The sequence below is a fragment of the Lactuca saligna genome, chromosome 6, assembly GCF_052625555.1.
Source record: "Lactuca saligna cultivar CGN05327 chromosome 6, ASM5262555v1, whole genome shotgun sequence".
Lineage (NCBI taxonomy): Eukaryota > Viridiplantae > Streptophyta > Magnoliopsida > Asterales > Asteraceae > Lactuca > Lactuca saligna.
This window is the reverse complement of record NC_136422.1, coordinates 61979653-61994293: the sequence shown is the minus strand read 5'-3', so window position 1 is coordinate 61994293 and position 14641 is coordinate 61979653. Positions and strand designations below refer to the sequence as shown.

The following is a 14641-nucleotide window of genomic DNA, read 5'->3' as shown; positions in this document are numbered from 1 at the left end:
GTCATTTACGGTCGATCTTCGTGAAAATCATTTTGGATAAAATTTGTTTTGATATTTAATTTTTCTTTAGATTTTAAGAAGCTTGATAAAGATCAACAAAATGCTTTGGTAAGCGGCATGTACAAGACCAATAATCGGTCATTCTACATCGGTGACAAACATTTTCATCTTTCATTTTGCCTTGCTCACTTTTATCATTATTTTTGCTATTTTCCAACTTCTGGTGGTTACTTGTAATCTTGTTATTTTTATGATAATTATGATAACATTCACGATCTCGGTTACACCCATGACTATTATAATTATATGATGGTGCATTCACTTCAGGAAATGCAGTAGAATTGGTAGGGATTGATTGATGATTTTTCATCAATAACTCATGTTTTGTTTAGCCACAAGAAGGCATGAGATTAATTATGAATAGTTTTTTTTAAACGTTCCTCACGATATTGTTGATGTAGGAGCATGTTGGTGATATGAAAAGTAGAGAAAATTTTCTCTAGCATAAAATAATTTCCATAGTGAAAATATTAATCAAAATTAAGACTTGTACATTAAGGAATTGTTAGTTACAAAATTTTATAAAATAATATGTAATCATTGTACATGTGAGCTTATAAAAAATACATACCTGAAAATAACAAAAACGATAATGAGTTAGAGCTCTATAGTAGAGTCGTGCTGACAATGTGTTATAAAATAAAATTGAATAACAATATGAATTATAGATAAAGAAATATATGAGAATAAAGAGAACTTTTATTCAAATACGTGTGTGAAATCATCAAACCTTACAATACATAATATTAACTATTTATACTAGACAAAAAAGATGAAATATGATGTATGTTATAAATGTTCATTATAGTGATGCATAATTACAGTCATAAAATTCATAATAAAGTTTGTTATAATGCTCACTATTTATGGAGAGTAAAAGGAAAACATAGGAATCCAATAGTCATTCACTAAATAATATTTCATAACATTTTTATACTTATTTAAGAAAGATATTTAATGGCATATTTTTTTGGAAGATCATTAAACTACTCTTAAATCCATTTATATCCCTATAAACCATAACCACCAAGGATATAATTTCTTAAATATTGTAACATGGAGAAAGATGTATAGGTCATGTACCAAAACACTAATTTACTCTTCTCCAAAAAAGAAACGGGCAGCGGGCAGCGACCTTCTCTATTACTACCATCCATGTCTTGAGAATACTCCATTGCCCTTCCCTATAAAACCCCAACACCTGAACCCTTCTGTTCCCCACTATCTGCTCTCACAATTCTCTTCTCTCCCACAATCTTCATCGAGAATTGAATTGCAGAGCTCATTCATGGAGGCAACAAAGATGATGAAGCTTTTCGCCATAATGGTGGTGATGACGATGGCTGTCTCAGCCATCTCTGTCTCCGCCGCAGAAGCTCCGGCTCCGGCTCCTACCTCCGATGCCACAACCGTCTTCATCCCCACCGTTGTCGCCTCTCTATCTGCACTCGTTTTCTCCTTCCTTTTCTAATTAATTCTACTCCAGAGTACGATTTAATTTTCAGAGTTATTGTTACTATAAATATACCTATCAATTCTGCTCTCTCTCTTTTCTCCTATTTTAAATAGAAGGAAGCGAGAGAGAAGAATGTAAATCTTCTATCTATATTTGTGTTTGAGTTTGTTAGATTAATAAAATTTAGTTCGTGATATTAATGGATTTGATCTGTGGATTTGGGAGGAACTTGCACTATTTTTATGTTAAATCGGACGATGTAATCAGTAACTCCATACTCATATTGTATCATTCTTGTTTCTTAATGAATTCATAATTATATCTTTTTATCTATGATTCTGTTTGAGTTTGCTAGTATTTAATTAAATTCAGTTCCTGATTTTATTGGATTTGATCTACGTTTTTTCGAAGATCGATTATATGGATAGTTGTTCTTATCTAATCGGAATCATTGTAGAATGTAGATAGTTACATATTAATCTGATCAAATTCTTAGAGTTGCTTTTTATCATCTCAAAAGTAAAACAAATCTCAATGCGTTTGCACAATTGCACCTTTGTAGCTTTATTCGATATCTTGCTTTCCGAACCTGTGCTTTGGGAATAGCATTCCCACTTCGTAGTACATGATTCTACTTCAAATTTCACATTATTATTCCTTTTGAGGAATAGCATTCCCACTTCAATTAAAATTAGGTGAAAAGTAATAAGATGATCATTAAATAGTTTCAGCTTTTTCGTAATTATTTACGAACATTTGATTAATAATAAGAAACATTCACTTAATGCTTAAATATCTTTAAACAGTTTAGACGTCTTGTTATGTCACTTTGAATTAAACCTTAAGTGTTATTTGTGTACGACTTAATGAGATGTTAACTTATATGAATGTGGAATTGCTTATTTAACTGGAATGCTAGATTATATTCAATTACTGTTTGATTGTCAAATGGACACCTTTAAAAAAAATTATAAGTTTCATCTTTGATAGATTTTAGTATTTCACAATTCATAGTTATAACGTATCGAAACCAAATATGTTACATTCTTCGTAAGGAAATTTTTGAGGAACCTAAAACTAAAGATGGAGTTTAAAAAGGAAGCGAAACGTGAGCAACAAACATTACTCCCGGAACAACAGTAGATAAGTAACATGTCATTATAAATATAAATATAAAAGTCATTCTATTATTGATTTTTATCTTATTTACTGTCAACCAAATATTTATTTGATTACAATTACTTCATAATCCAATTCATTCCTTTATTTAATTCTTTTGACAGACTCTACTTTTTTTGCTAATCAATGAATTTTTCAATACTCTCCTATTTTTCATAATTCCTGTTGATATTGTAATTATATGCAATTAAATTCACGATTAAGAACTTTAGTAAAGCAGCTTTACTTAAATTATTCTTGTATGAAAACAAGGCGACGTAAACCATTTAAATAACAAGGTGACTATTCTGTTATCCGAGAAGGTAAAAAAAAAAATTATGGTTTTTTGCGTTCAAAATTCAAATTGTTGATCACAACAATTCTGTTGATGAATTTGTTGAGTAGAAAAGGAGACATCTTTCACTAATTTAAAGAAAAGACAGAACGACTTTTTTTTAAGATGGAAAAGTTGAATTAACATGTTACCTTCATTATTGTTTGAATTATTAAATAATAATGCCAATAAAACAAACAAGATTAACAATCAAATCAACCCCACATCATTGGAGAAAACTTGTGCTCAACTCCAAAAAACAGAAACTTCTATGGCATATCCTAAAGGCTAAAACAGACCAAACACTGTTCCATCTTACAAATATTAATAAGAAATAATTATTTACTAATGTAAATCAATTCCAAATTTTGTTACCATTATCTTTGTTTTAAGTACTTATTGTTTGTTATAGATCTAATTCAAAAATTATTTGTGTTACATTTGTTATTATTGTGGTTTCGTTTTGTTTTGCGCTTGGTACTATGTCCAAAATTAGACGTCAAATCATATCACATGCTGTATGAGAGGTTGTTTTCAATCATTCTTCATAAAACCATTAATCGCATTCACCAAATACAGAGATGAATAGACGAAAATACCCTCAGGCGTACGACTGGTGTAGCGTCCTGATTTTGAACTATGTGACCAAATCCAAAACAAAAATGAAATCAAGTTGATTAAATGGAGATGATATTAGTTTTTTCACTAAAAGGCGTAACAAATAATATAAAACAATAACCAAGTTCATAACTTATTTTTCATGTTATGTGAGCAAAATTTAGGTGGATCAATAATGAAAAAAACCAAAAGATATTTTGAGGATCACAAGATATGAACAATGAAGGTGAGGTAAAATGACAAATGAGATTTTGGCATCATGTGCATTGCACATGGGGGAAGAAGGCCTAACCCAAACGGGTGTCTACACATAATCATTGCTTTTCACTATCGAAAAGGGTCGGTTGGTTGGACCTTTGTCTCTCACATGGGTTGGATTGCCCCCACCCACCCCATGTTATCATCTCTCTCGGTATATCCTTCTATATTTATTTTCTTTTTTTCTTTTTTCAATTTTTTTACACAAATAAAATGGATGAAGTTCATGCCCATAGATTTAAACAAAATTTCTTCGCTATGAATAGTGGCATTTGTCTCATTAATATTTAATCATCTGTTTGACTAATGGACTAACATAAGAGGTGATTATGTTGACCTATAATGCTTCACAAACACCCTTCAAAATCCAAATGTTGTTTTTGTACAAACAATCAACAACTCCTACCACTACAACACTTGATGACCATCTATGTATTTTAATCTTCCCTCTAGTTCTCACAACCCTTGATAAAAACATTATAATCCCTAATCACCAAAAAGAACTCTAAAATCATCATGCATTTTTTTTTAGTTATACATTGTACAACTATTTCTCCACAATAACCCATTAAGACATCTAAACTTCTGACTTAACCGAAATCTGCGAGAGTTGTTTATCCGCAAAATGCAAAAGCCTTCTTAACCTCAACACCATATCACAATGAAAAGGAAGCGATGTTCTTCTTTCTAAGTACCCGGGGCTCACAGTCATCCAAGACAACGCGTGTAGCTCAGCCGCCACTCTGTCCAAAATCACATGATTCTCGATAGATTTTCCCATGTTCTTGGATGTTTTTTCGTTATTATTATTGTTGTTGTTATTATTATTATTGTTGTTGCTATTGTTATTGTTGTTGCCTCCGTAGTAATCGAAAAGGGCTACTGAGAGAACCGAAGGCCATTCTTCTTTGGAGTTGGTTCTTGAATCTTTTCGCATGGAAGGAACGGCTTTTGAGACTACAAATCCGGTGGAAATGGGAATGGCGGAACCCTTGCTGTGGAGGAGGTGGGCGAGTGGCGGTGATTCCGAGGTTAGGCAGGTGGGGAGTTGGAGGGGGTTCGGGGGGAGGAATCGCATGGTGGGTGATGGAATGAATATGTAAGATGCTGATGTGGAACCCAGAGATTTTACAGGTGTGAATCCTTCCGTGTACACCGATTGCCCCATGATTCCACTCCCTTGAGTTGTCCCTGTTGCACCAAGAAATTTAAAAAACTAAATTAAACAGGAATCACATTCCTCGGAATGAACCATTCCATTCCTTCCAAAATAAAACTAACCTGGAGATGAATCCGCTTGGTAAACCAACTGTAATGAATGATCAACTGAAACCGATACAAAAGTTATACTTTGCACCCATTGAAGCAAACCCTTGGAATTATCCATTCCCATATGTCCACCACCACCACCACCACCACCACTCAAAATCTGCTTTCTAGAAGCTGCCTGTCCCATCCCACCACCTTTCATAAACCCACCACCCTTCCCATGAGCCGCCAGATTCCGATCTTGAATCATACCCATTTCAGAACCACCATTACTACTCGCCGGAATCCCATCCGGCACCGATCGCCGGAGCTGCAACGACCATTTTTTCACCTCCGAACCACCAATAGAATAAAGCGCTTTCTGCCATTCTGCATACACAATTACACATCACATCACATTACATTAATTAATTAACACGGGTATTATAATTGTAAATTGTAATACCAAAGGGTAGAAACGTAATTATACCTTGGCATTCAAGTTCAAAGAAGCAACCGATACGTGTAATGACAAAATCTCGTGGCCTGGCAGTGGTTGTTTCCGGTGAACATGCCTGAAGAATCTGACAACCTTGTTGCAAAATTTGAACAAAAAGGAATTGAAGCCCCTTTGTGTCTTGTCTACTACTGATTCCACCGAATGGAAACGTATAGCTATCGAGTAATTCCCCTCTGGAATCAGTCCATATACAAACAAGCCACTTCCAATCCTCTGTCCATCCATAACAACAATGTAAACTCGGGGGAGGTTTATGGGTCGACCCGTATCCGTCATCCAACCCGTCTCCGGTATCAGAACTCGTCCCATCATCTGACAAAACCTTCAATGATTCCGGCGGAATCCCGCGTTCCGGTGAATCCGCAAGAATAAAAAGCGGCTCAAACATGTATTTTAACTCATCTTGAAGAAAATATTCTCCCGTGACACGATTAGACATTTGCCATGAGTTGTTATCCCACTCGCCCTCTCTAGGTCCCACCATCCGAGGGGCAATTGAGTCTTTCCACATCCCCGGAATCGGCGAGTTCGAATTCATTTGCATCATTCCCGAATGAGACTGCGACTGAGATCTAACCGATGGAATGGAATCGGCGATTCCATTCCCTCGGGAGATTCTTCGCGCTTTATTGTAGACTGTGAAGGCGATTTCTTTCAATATCACGGGCTCGGTGAGAGACGGGGTTGTGACACGAAAGATGGAATCAACGGTTATGATTTGGAGGACTAATTTAGGGACACTGAAACCGGAAATTGTCACGATGTTTGAAATTGATGCTTCATCTACAGCTGTTGTGCAACTTAAAGCCTTTCCAACTTGATTTTGTAAGGCGGATCTTCGTTCTTTATCGGATGGTGGACACATGGCAGATCCAATGGCTACACATGATTCAACCACGGTTTTTAAAATCGAAACGGGTTCGGGAAACGGGCACACCACGTATATTACTGTGCATGGAGTGGTGTTTCCTTCTTTTGAATTAGGGGCAAAGATGGAATTGAGTTTTAGGGTTTTGAGAACTTTGGAGAGGGATTTCAAGAAACTTGTTAAATCCCAACCGTTGGATAAAGAAAGAAAGTAATCACTGATTGATCCCACGAGAGATGCACTATCGCCTTCGATCTTCATTGATTGAGGGCAATCTAGTAAAACAAACCCAGAAGTTGACCATTTGACCGAGTCTTTGGAAGTTTGGTTACCCAAATTTTGAGGTGAATGAGTTCCCAATTTGCAGGTTTCATAAACTGTATGAAAACAGATACTTAGTTCATTCAGTCCAAAAAAGAAAAAGAACTTAATGGAAAAAGAAGACAAGTAATTATGACACACCAGTGTCGAGCTGTTGAAAAAAGTCTGCAGCAGCAGTTGTAAGGGGATCAATATCTGGACATACAACGCAATAATTCATCTGCAAAAATTATGTAAAAGAAGATAATAAATTCGTTGACAATTATTAATAAGAAGTTAAAAACTAAGGGTAAATTAAATTTTTCTCACGTGTTTCTGCATAGCATAAGGTTCAAAAGGAGCTTTTTCCCAATGTTGAAGAGAGCTTGCTGATGTCTTTAGCCAATCATCTTGATACCTGTTATATTTGAATACACCCTTTTAGAGTTTGACTGGTCAAAATAACATTATAAAAACTTTATATTATTAAAAATAATAATAATAATAATAATAATACCCAACAAGAATAGCAGGAATAGGAAGCACAAGAAGTGCAGGCCTGAGGCCGAGTTGCTGCTCTGACTCATCTTGGTTTGATCTTCTTTCGCTTACATCATCAATTCGATTTCCATCTATCAACAATATGTGATTTTTATTTTATTAAAACAATAAAATATATATCTAACAAACGTATTTACCATTTACTAAATGAGTAAAAAATATTTGCTACCTTTGCTAAGACAGGATGTTGATCCACCAGCAGATTGAGATGGGCTTGTTGGTGTACTTGAAGAATCTCTACAATCATTTATACTTGCTGATGACTCAGCTGAAAACCCATCAATTTGACCATTTCGCCCTTTGCACCAATCCATGACTGACAAGGGTCCATCAAAGTTACCAAAAGCCGATTTCAAGGCTAATTTTATATCCGATTGTAGTAATGTTATAGCATACGATGCCGGAACCTGAAACATAACATTAAAGTTATCAAAAATACAAAATTTCACAAAAATGTAGAATGATTACATCAGCGGAAAGTGGAAGCTTACATCAGCAGAAAGTGGATCCGCTAACTCGACACCAGCAATATCAAGAGAATGAGAAGCCGCCAACACCCCGCCACAACCCGCATGAACCAAAGCGGGCCCACATGAAAACCCGCGTCTCCATTGCTCTTGCATTGCCAACCACCCGTAGGGCCCGTCCCCACAATCGGAATCCAAAGTGACATCAACAAAAGTCAACGCTTGTTGAAAAAGCAAAGACATTCCATCAAGAAGCTCTAAAAGAGGTTGCCTTTGACCATATGACAACAACATTCCTTCCTCAGTAAAAGAATTATGAGGAATATTCCCGAAAGATTCCATATTCTGTGTCATGCTCATTGCCTTTGACCCTTTTGCGACACCAACTGTCCTCCAAACACCAACAGGCGAGTTCAAAGGCCCATCTAGAAGCCCAGTGTCCATGTCACCACCCGCGATTCTAACTGGAATTGTTTCTTTCTTTTTTATATCATATTTTGATGACATGTTATCCCCCAAAACATTCGATTCACTATGCATTTGATACAAAATTGTATTATTATTATTATTATTATTGTTGTTGTTGTTGTTGTTCCCGGATAATCTGTTTGAAGCTAATAATGTATGTCTTATTCTACACATAAAAGCTTGAAACATGACGCATTCGAGTTCATTCGCGACACCTGTCTTTGATGACAAAACAAAATTCTCCATTCCTAATCCTCCTTCCAAAATCTTTGATCTTGAAGCAGTACTTAAAGAACTGAAACCTGAAGCATTAGCATTAGCATTAGCATTAGCATTAGCAACATCTTCTCCAAAACCAAAACTGTCACGAAACGAAAGCTTTTCATCCTTTTCATCTTTTTTGTCTTTAAGTTTTCCACTTTCCACATGAGTGTAGTAGTTCTTATCATTCAAATTCGCACCTGATTTATCATCAGATAAATCATGCTTAGGAGGAATTGAAGAGTAGATGTAATTATTCGTGCTTGAATTTGCACTTTCGGTTGTTCTTGATTTTGGGACATATGGGGTTTTAATGACAGTTAATAACAAGTCATTTCCAGGGGTTTCAACTGCTGAATATTCAGGTGCGAATGTCATCATGGCTTCTGCTTTTATTACATAATCAAACTCAGTGTTGTTAGCTGGTGGGTTGTAGTTCATTGAGCCTGATGACACTGTTTCTTTTGTGAGTTCTTGATTTTTGCTTATGGATTCTTCTACAACAGTTGATGGAGGATTAAAGCTTTCAAAAGATGAAAACCCAAGTGGAATAATGATCTGATCAGATGCATCCATCATCCCTGTAAATGGGCTGCTACTTGCATCTCCACCATCCGTTGCAGAAAACATGGGAGTTTGTGTTTGTGACTCTTCAGTCCCTGGTGGCTTTAAATTTTTCAAAAAAAACACATCATAAAAGTTTAGAAGAAAACAAAAGTGTTTTTCTTAATTGTTTTGTAATTTTATCACTTACTTCTCCAAATGGTAAAGCATCATTTTCAAAAAAGTCTCCAAAATCTCCAAACTCTGAGAGAAGTGCTTGAATGTCCATACCCATGCCTCTGTCATCATCATCCCAATCCCACTGGGACCCACCTTGCTCATTGTTGACTTCCATTGACCCAAAGTCATTAATGACTGCTCCAGCTTGACCATATGACTCGGTCAATCCAGGCCTTGATCGCTTGCTACCCTGCATAATTTTATATGATTCATAGATTTAAAATACATAATTTAAGATAATGCAAAAAAAAATTACTATTTAGATAAATGATTATACCATTTTGGAGGCATCAATATGCATTTGATCAGCAGAAGTTAATCCAGATTTTATGCAAGAAAGAGAATCAGCATCAGCTTCAAGGTCACCAGTTTCTGCTGTCATTCTATAATCACTATCACTAGATGAACTTGTGCTAATACTGCTACTATTACTATTCCCACTACTATTGTAACCCTGTTGACATCGGATGCTTGCATCATGCCATGATCCATCCATGCTACTCAAAGCATCACTACACAGAGATCCAAACAGAATTCGGATTATGATTATGATTATGATTATGGAATTGTAAATGTTACAATGTTTTTGTATGTTTTAATTGAAAACAAAAAGAGTTACCATTGCATAGAGAAAGAGGAACCAGACAATGATGGGCCCATCCAGTTTTGAAGCCAGAATCTATACAATAAAGTAACACTTAGTGAACATATAAATAGATAATAGCAATATAAGCTTATTTACTTTTTTTTTTTTAAATAATGAAAGATAAAGTGGGATGCCTTTTTAGAGAGGATCTAGCGGATGATGTTTGAACAACGGGTACAAGAACTGCTTCGGTTGGATATATGAAAGTTTTATCGTATGTGGGCCCCTTCTCATTTTCAGTTGAATGATGCTTTGAAAAGTTTTTAGTTGAATTTGATGGTAATGGTTTCTCATTTTTGACACTTTCGCACCCTAGGGTTACTTCAAGGTAACATTTTTGGCCCCTGAGTTGGCACCCGGAGGTTTGGGACATTTGGTTTGGAAGACCAACAATTCCATTTGAAGCCTTGAACTTTCCAGAACTGTTCATTACAAGAACAAGAAAGAAGAAGAAATATGAGTTATGTTGTTATTATTAAAATATTAATTATTATAAAAAGAAGTTATGAAATGAAGGAATACCTGAAATACAATTGCTTCACAAGATCACCTGGACAAAATCCTGTAAGTCTGCCACGCATTCCATGAGGTGAAGCAATAACTGCATAAGGAAATACTTTATAGGGTTAAATACAAGAAATAGCAATGTACTTTTCTCGATTTGTTAACTATAGCATTCTACTTTCATTTCTTCTTATTACAGAATTGTTTTTTTGGAAAATCTGTCATCCAAATATAAATGGAAAGATTTTTAGAGTATAATGGTCCAAAAAGAAAAAGATTTAGCAGTTATTGCTATAATTGAATAGATTTTTTCAAAGTACAATCAATGCTTTAATAAGAATAAAAATGAGAGTACAAAGTTGTAATAGAATTAAATGAAAGTAGGATGCTATAAATCAACCTGGAAGCCTGTCACTAGAATGACTAGACGTGCGCTTCAAGATTGCCTCCATGTCACCATTTGAAAGTGCCCGAACATGCCTGGTAGGAAGAAGGGTATAAATGTAAATATCTTCAAATAGCAAATAAGAGCTCATAAGTCATAAAGACAATTGATGATTTGATGAAAGAAAAAAAGAAGGAAGAAAGCAACAAACTTTGCAGATATTATGACATGAACGAATACTGCTTCTTCTGTTGCAGTAAATATGAACTCAAGCATTGGTCTGCCTCTCCTACAATGGCAAAAATCGTAATTTTTAAGCTACTTCAACACCCAAAAAGTAAAAATTATAGAATATCAATGATCATACCTAAATGATTCTCCTTGTGAAGATGGATGGTATCTTGAAAATACATCCCCAAATCTCATATATGAAAGATTTACTAATGCTCTGTCAACATTAGTTAAGAGAAAATGAAATTCATATGTTTATTATATAGTTTTCTTCAAGAAACTTAAATAAAGAATAAAAGAGGAAAAAAATAAAAAAGAAGAACCTTTCAATACAATTCCTTAAAGCTTGAGAAAGTGCAGCTGCCACCTCTTCAGAATCCCCAGGTGCTAACCAAACTCCAGATGCAAGAACTGCAACAAATTATGAACATGGATTACACCATGATTTGCTTATAAGTTATATCTGCTTTCATTATTTTTGTATTTTTATAGTATTGTCGCTAGTATATGTTTTCACAGATTATAAACATGGATTGCAACAAAAAAGTGCACCTCTCAGTTTAGATACAATGGCTTTGGCTTTATCATTGGGAGACGAATGGCGACCAGGGATAAAAAGCCATAGCTTGATTTTCTCATCTACAAGATTTTGTCAAGTAAGAATTAGTTGGAGGACTAAATATGTCACTTTTTCAATTCTTGAAACAGGTGATTAAAGAGTTAAAAGGTTTACCAGGGTTATGTAGACCCTGAGATGGATCCCAAGGGCCAACAAAAGAATTACCCCATGTGCTAAGGAATCCATCTTTTTGTAACTGCAAATGGGATGAAAGGACTAATTGTGCAGCAAAATCTCTTTGGTTTAACTTTGCACTGTGAAAATATTGAAAAAGATATGATTTTTAGCAAGAATTAATAAATTATAATATACTAAAGTATTAAAATTTGTGAAAATGAAGAACCTTCTATCAGAAATGTTGGGATCAGATTCGTTCGGGAGATACTGGAACCATGATACTTGATGTAGACCACCCTTCAGAAAAGTCAAAGAGAGAGAGTAAATGAGAATATGAATAATAAAACCATGTGATCTTTAGAAACAATAACACGCGTCCAAAATGGAAGAAAATCAAGAACTTGAATAAGTAGCCGAAAATGATAAGTAGATGGCAATTGTTAACATTACTATAGCCGAATACAAGCGATAATAATATATTCAAAAGAAGATTAGTGTAAAGGGAAGAAACATACGATTTTGAAGACATTTGTCCACATCACTAATGCACTTGAACACCTCCCCACAAGTTCAAATCAGGTAAAAACTTTGTTCTATTGAAAGCCACATTCGTATCCTCATTCAAGTAAACTCGTAGAGGTCTTCCCCTTGACAACTGAAGGAAATTGAAATCAGCCAATTGTATGGTTTGTGATCAGAATCAAATGAAATTATTAGCAACTGAGGTTAAGAAAGATTTCATTGGTTGAATAAAAGAGATACAGAGTGTTTAAAGTAGTCATATACATGATGTTTGTGTGACATATGAGGGATCATAATGAATCCCTAGCTAGCCCTAGAAACTTCAAATTTGATCAAATTAAAGCGCAATCAGAGTAACAATTGGAAACCTAGCTCCATAATCGCATATAAAATATGGACCCAATATAGCCAATGAAAAAAAACGAATGCGAAAATCCCCAAAAATATAAACATACAGATAATATGAACTGAGATGAATGGCAATTGCATACCTAATCATAGATTACGAAACATTTTCCTTTGCTGCATCAAGCTACTAGCTGTCCCACGCGATGATTGAAGTATTCAAAGGCAAGGTTCAGCTACTGAGGATTTCAATTTCAAGTATATAGAAACAAATTTAAGAAAGGAAGTAAGTTGCTAAAATCGTATAAGCTAAAAGAGTGGAAAAACAAAAAATTTGAGCTCTGATTATGTGAACCGGTGGAGATTTCGAGAAAACTGAAAACGGGTTTTCAATTAAGACTTACGGAGGTGAAAGAGATCTGTAAATGTGCGAATTCTGGGTAACCAATGAAGAAATTTGATGAAACAACGAACAGAATACGAACCCTTTGCGTTGAAAGATTCCCTTTTCAGCAAGAAAAGCGAAGGGTTTTATGTGTTGGGGATGGTAAGTGCTGCTATGGCTGGATTCTCCTGTGAAGAATCGATCCTCCACTCCTTTTCCTTCCGTTTATTTCTCGTCTTTCTTTTTCCGGTTTGTGGTTTATGGCTTGTTGGTGTGTACTGTGTCGTCAAGGCTGACGAATCCATTTCGTGCCTTGTGGTTTTGGAATTCGACACTTGACTCCCCTCAAGATTTTTAGAATTTTCACTTTGAAGTAGTAATAAATTGTTATATACAGTATTTTTTTTTAGAGCGGCAGTTGTGTCATCGGAAGCTCCTTCATATATTTCAGTAAGGGTTATTGTCACTCTAACCCAACAAACTTTAGTATATTGGTTTAAATGGTCCCTCGTAACTTTTTTTGCATTTGAAGGGCATGTACTTATGTTTTACCGATTGAAAAAGTAGGTATTCTTGCTTAGTCACCTGCCAAGTAAGCACTTCCAAAATGCAACCATCGTCTCCACTGTACTCCTCCACTTTTTTTCTTTTTGCAAAACATTGAACCTAGAATATATACAAACCCACAGACATAAATTAGCAATGGTAAAGATGAATCGGTTTTTTTCGGAAATGAAGCAACCATTGATTTGAGTTTCAAGATGTACTCTTCCATTCACCTTCATTATCAGTGCTCTCCTTCTACCACCAAACCGACACCACCGCTATTATGCTTCTGCCCTGACCATCTCCTTAGTCATCTACAAATCAATATCACTGATTCCGACTCCATTACATAGAATTGTTTCTGATTCAGGAAACATTTCACGAATTCTAGCCCTAGTTTTACCAGATCTGAATGATGGAAACAATGGCGGCGATGACACAGACAGCAACAATGATTGTTGATCCACCACAGACTGGTGACCTTAAATCTTTCAAGTGCAGATTGATTATGCTACAAATATTTTGCGTCCTTCTTATAGAACCGTTTCTGATTCTGGATTTTGCTGCATATTGATTCCAGTTTGTTGTCGATTGATTCCGACCGGTTGCTCATACTCAATGGTGGTTGTTCAAGCAGAAAAATCCGTTTGTGACCGAAACTCCATGAAGCATCCTGTGATTTGCAGCTAGAACGGTCGTACCATCGTCTCCCACTATTCAATTCTAATATTCGAGGCATTTTCTTCCAGCAACTACACAGTTCCAACCATGTCTTCTCACAACGTCCAACATTTCATCGAGCAGTTCCCTAAGGACGCTCATTCCAACTACAATAACTTGTCACAATTCTTCCCTATCCTTCCAATCCACCGACTTTCCAATCGCCCATCAAATTAGAGTATCCAAGTTCTGTGACGATGAAACTTCCACACCTTTGATGTACAGGGGAGTGGGAGGCAGTGCAGATCTATCCCGCATGAT

General features: G+C 35.6%; 1 protein-coding gene across 3 annotated transcripts; it reads right to left on the bottom strand.

Moving 5' to 3' along the window:
* Positions 1 to 4211: 4211 nt before the first annotated feature.
* On the bottom strand, positions 4212 to 13378 carry GCT (RNA polymerase II transcription mediator). Of its 3 annotated transcripts, none has more exons than XM_078960199.1 (23): positions 13134 to 13378; positions 12876 to 12968; positions 12378 to 12517; positions 12089 to 12159; positions 11860 to 11999; positions 11679 to 11765; positions 11450 to 11537; positions 11263 to 11343; positions 11107 to 11184; positions 10911 to 10990; positions 10529 to 10607; positions 10141 to 10428; positions 9980 to 10039; positions 9638 to 9872; positions 9332 to 9550; positions 7873 to 9243; positions 7551 to 7788; positions 7338 to 7452; positions 7151 to 7238; positions 6983 to 7061; positions 5623 to 6897; positions 5166 to 5522; positions 4212 to 5075 (listed from the first exon to the last, which is right to left on the bottom strand). In XM_078960199.1, the coding sequence occupies exons 3-23, from the start codon at positions 12399 to 12401 to the stop codon at positions 4462 to 4464; spliced, it is 5667 nt and encodes a 1888-aa protein (XP_078816325.1). In that variant the 5' UTR covers positions 12402 to 12517; positions 12876 to 12968; positions 13134 to 13378; the 3' UTR covers positions 4212 to 4461. The 3 variants fall into 3 exon arrangements, with proteins under 3 accessions (XP_078816325.1, XP_078816326.1, XP_078816327.1); XM_078960200.1 differs by having other exon boundaries at positions 13215 to 13378; XM_078960201.1 differs by having other exon boundaries at positions 12876 to 12923; positions 13215 to 13378.
* Between the last annotated feature and the right edge of the window lie 1263 nt (positions 13379 to 14641).

Coding starts and splice junctions, on each gene's coding strand:
- GCT (XM_078960199.1), bottom strand. CDS start 12,401: ATGTGGACAAATGTCTTCAAAATC. Junction 12,000..12,088: donor CCCAACATTTCTGATAGAAG/GTTCTTCATTTT, acceptor ATATTTTCACAG/TGCAAAGTTAAACCAAAGAG. Junction 9,873..9,979: donor TCCTCTTTCTCTATGCAATG/GTAACTCTTTTT, acceptor ATCTCTGTGTAG/TGATGCTTTGAGTAGCATGG.